Here is a 4,646-nt window from a genome sequence, read left to right as displayed (position 1 = left end):
GGAGTAATCAAAGACTCGTACCAATTTAATGTTCTTTTCTAAAGCAAGTGAAGCTATAATTTCTGGATTAGAACATATCCTAGAAATGGTGATCATGAACGCCTGAAATTTATTTAGGCTATCATGCCTAACAGTAAGCTTGAAAAGGATCGGAGTGTCTTCCTAACCAGTGCATTCAGCTCCTCTGGGAAATGGTCTCTTCTATAACCCTGTTTGTGGAAGACAAGAAGTGAGTAAGTCGGCAGCGAAAGACTTCACAAAATGTCAGACCAAAAGGAAACAAACAACTAATAATGAACCTTAGCAAGCATGCTGGTGCGGATGTCAGTGGCAGTTAGTCCTAAGAACTTTGAGGCAGAATTCTCAAAGAGAACAAAGGTTGCTATATCTGAGTCATCAACAACACGAACCTAAATGCTAAACCTTCATGCACAAATAAAAAACACATTAGAAACAAAAAAAGAGGGGGGCATGTTGATGATGCAACAAATGCTCTGATCAGATTTAACAATAAACACACAGGTGCAACATGGCTGTTTGCTGTAACCGATTCCAAATCTAGGGAAAGCATCAAATCAAAAAAATAAAAACCAACTAAAGTTATTGAATATAAGGAGACTACACAGGATCAAACCAACCACACAGGAACGAAAACCAACCTCGCAACAAAAATTGTTGAGTAAACATCGCATTTTGCACAATAAAACTGGTCAATAAGTGCCTCCAGTCCCTGAGTGCATTGTCTGCAAGCCTTGTACCACCATGCATGATCTCTGTCAATGTCGATCACCATTCCACAGGTCACGTAGGTTGATTTCTGGAAGAAAAAAATTAACCACAATGAAATAAACAAAATGCACGAAGGCGAATAATTTTAACGAATTCCTGCAAAGAGTAGTGTATCACATAGGAAAAAAATAACCAGAATGACATAAACAAAATGCATGATGGAGAATAATTTTAAAGAATTTCTGCAAAGAGTAGTGTATCGCATGAAAACATGGAACTCACGTATTAAAGTGTTTCAAGATGGTTTCCACAAAGACTATATTTAAATTGGTGTTAGGAAACGACCATAAATTTCAAAGCACCCAATGAACACACCTCAACAGTTTGCTTTATCTGATGTATGGGTGCATAGGGTGTAAGGTTGAGAAAATCTTCAGAAGGAAAATGCCTCACTACCCGGCCTATAACATCAACGCTGGGCTTATGCTTAGTACCAAGTCCAATAAGCCTTGCATCAAAAAGTTAACAATATCACCATATCACAACCAATATATGAATGCGTTAAGTTGCTTGTTAAAGATTGGTGAACAAAAACTAAAGCCTTTGTTAAAGAACCGGACTTTTGGCGGAATTTCTTAACCACTTCAAGGTCAGCATTAACCATGAGCCTTGTGGTGTAGTTTGTGTTGGTGATAGTCATCACACCTGAAACAAAATTTAATTTGATTAGACAAATACTTGATTACATATAAGCAGGTTTGTTGCTAATTAGGCAATTTTAAATATACCATTGTAGAACTTCATCTTGGCAAATTGGAGCACGATTATAAATTCGGTGGCCTTGTTGGCAACAAGACGAGTGACCAATTCAGATGCATAATTTTCCCACAACGTGCATGAAAGCTTCTCACTGCCACTTTTGGGTCCACACGTATTTTTGATCGCGGTTTACATAGACCAGTTATAATCATTAAACAACACAATCAGAGGTAAGTATGGATTGCGGCATGAATGAGGTATCCAGATTTCTATATTTCTATACACAATAAAAAGGGAAGACTTACCTCAGATCATCAAGCTCGATTTTCATGTAGTGTGACTTCTGGGTTTTTTTTTTCCGAAAGGAATCAAGTCACTCTTTGCGGACAAAAGACCAACAAAATCTGCTCCAGATAACCTCAAGATAAGCGGGCATTAACAAACAGTTGGCAGATGCAAAAAATGATATTCTAGGGAAATGACCTAGATGTGGGTGGCACAATGAGGACATCAAAGAGCATACCAATAAGAAATAAGTCATCCCTAACCGAAGATAATATTTCCTTAGTTACCACGAAATCAAATGACTCAATTGGAATATTGATGTCATCAACACTCGAGACCAATGTGTCCCTCTTAAATATGATCCGCATACTATGCTTGGTGGGCCTGTATTTCTGCGTGTTTGAGTCCATCGTGAAGTTGGCCAGAACAAACACCTTCCCCTCCTCAAGGATCGTTTCAAAAAGACGGTAATGAATGGACCGGATGAAACAATAGATTCGCGATCCCTGACAACGATGGAACAAAAAATAAAGAGATTTTTGATATCACAGAGGTGACAAACATCCAAAAGGAATAACATACATGATGTAACAAAAGGCGGAAACGTACCTCTTTGTCAAGTACAACCAACTCCATTGAAGGTTGAGAGTAACTCTTTTCATATGACAAAAACTTCCACATCCTCAAAATCCTTACTTTAATGCACCAGTTCTTTTCAGAAATAAGAGAAAGTTCCTTAACAGAATCAAAAGTCTGATCCATCTAGGGGAGTGGATTTGGGTCTCGAACAAACTTTATATGAAAATATGAGCTGGGTACCTAATTAACTGCAGAGAATTCTAGAGATCAATTAAAAAAAATCTACATGAGGAGACATAATTACACACCAAAAACCACAATCCACATCCAGGGAGGATCAAAGAAAGCAAAAATAAATATAACACCAATTATGCATATTATAAGAAAGACGCCATGCATGAACTTCCTTTTTTGGTAACAACAACTATGAAGTAATGGCTAATTATTTGCCTCACAAAGATCTTATCTATTAAAATATTGGGAGAGAAACGAATACAAAACGATGATCGTGGTAATAAGAGCAAGAGAGACAAAGAAATAGGTCGAAATCGGAAGAATTAATGTTAAAATTATTTCATGCCTGGTTAGGATTAAATCTAAGGAAGTCAAGGCAAAGCTTTAACACATGTGCCTATAGCAATAGCAATAGCAATCATAATAAACATCAGTGACGTGAGTAAACGACGGCTTAAAACGGACCAGTATAAAAGATGCAGAGAAAGTAAGTGTGGAAGCATGTAGAAAGGAAGAGAAGAATTTATAGGGCACCAGGTCCCAGCATTAACGAAAGGCCATTCACCATACCGGAAATTGGACTGCGGTCTGGACCGTCTGACGGTGCTGAGACAACATTTAAATAAACCCATGAATGTAAAACCTGAAACCCTGACTTGAGACACAATTTGAATGTTAGCCATTTAATTTGACTGAGCAATTATAGTGTATTTTATTATTTATTATTTAGCATATGTTATATATTGTAATATATTGTATATTTATATTGATATAAATTATATATTATATATTATATATTAGATATTTGTATATTACAAATATTATTTAGTATATATGAAACATTATATTATTATATTAGATTTTATATGGTTGTTATTATAATATGGGTGTTATTAATACACATATACGCATATATCCTAATAGACTCTCCATCTCGATATCCATATTTGAAGCGGCTTGAAGGCCAAAACAAATATACTCACATGCATGTGCACAACTATAACTAATAACTAATTAAATAACTAATAACTTAATAATTAAATAAATAAATATATAAATAAATTAAATATTAAATAAATAATAAATAAGTTTGGGTCTGAAGACCTCGTGGAAAAGGGTAACGCCAAGGAATAACCAAAACTCGTGTTTGATTTTTTTCTTGCACTGAGCAAGGAGTCGAAAAGTTGGTGAAGCAGTTGAGGTTAGGGCAAACCTTGCAGAATTGGGAGATGACGGTCAAAACCCACCGATGTATACATTGAATGTAGGAATTAGCGACACACCTACTGACTCAGAGCGATGAACGCACACTGAGCAGAAAGACTTGACATTGAGTTGGGATGGTCGGGAATGGCGATTTGTGTGAATGTCCTCAAACGGTAGGCTAATGTTTTTCGCATAAGGTGTATTGTTTAACAAAATCCAACAAAAGGCTCTAAGATATTCTCGATTATAAGGCTGAGGTCATAACCGAAAGATGAAATAAATTAATCTAGAGAGAGCAAAGGTCACAATGAAAAAGCACTTCACTGTTCTGGGTGAAAGGGAGCATGGGATGAAAACTTAGTGAGTTAGTCGAAAATGCCTGACACATGTGGCAACACAGGAATTAAATACTAATGACAATAACAATCTGTGAATGGAATTATAAGAAAGAAATATTTGATAAATGCAGATTTAGCCAAGTTGTGTTGAATTTTTTTTTCAACCATTATACAACTCATTCGATGATATCGAAAAACGTTATTATAACACTGAAATAAAAGGATCTGTCCCCTGTTAATGTATAGAAGAATTAATGTATAGACGCTGTTATGGAAAAAAATAATGGTGAAGGTTTTTTGATCTCATGTAAAAATAATACATACAAACCACAAAAATAACCATATAAAAGACAGAATTTTTCAAGTTATAAGTTAATAATTTATAAATTATTGAAGAGTTTTTAAGATGAAAATATAATAACTATTGAATGCTGTAAAAAATGCAATCTAATGAGTTAAAAAATAATTAGTTAAATGGTTTTTTGAAGGCAGTCTTTAATATAAAAGGAATAAAAA

At 35.1% G+C, this 4,646-nt stretch overlaps 1 protein-coding gene across 1 annotated transcript; it reads right to left on the bottom strand.

Annotated features, from left to right (window-relative positions):
• Window positions 1-1,958: 1,958 nt before the first annotated feature.
• LOC148569812 (uncharacterized) lies at window positions 1,959-2,535 on the bottom strand. Its single transcript, XM_088506653.1, has 2 exons — window positions 2,383-2,535; window positions 1,959-2,279 (listed from the first exon to the last, which is right to left on the bottom strand). Exons 1-2 carry the CDS (start codon window positions 2,533-2,535, stop codon window positions 1,959-1,961), a joined length of 474 nt encoding a protein of 157 aa, XP_088362779.1.
• Between the last annotated feature and the right edge of the window lie 2,111 nt (window positions 2,536-4,646).

Source organism: Arachis ipaensis, chromosome B3 (genome assembly GCF_059453495.1).
Source record: "Arachis ipaensis isolate K30076 ecotype BB chromosome B3, ASM5945349v1, whole genome shotgun sequence".
NCBI lineage: Eukaryota > Viridiplantae > Streptophyta > Magnoliopsida > Fabales > Fabaceae > Arachis > Arachis ipaensis.
This window is presented reverse-complemented; position numbering and strand designations above follow the sequence as displayed.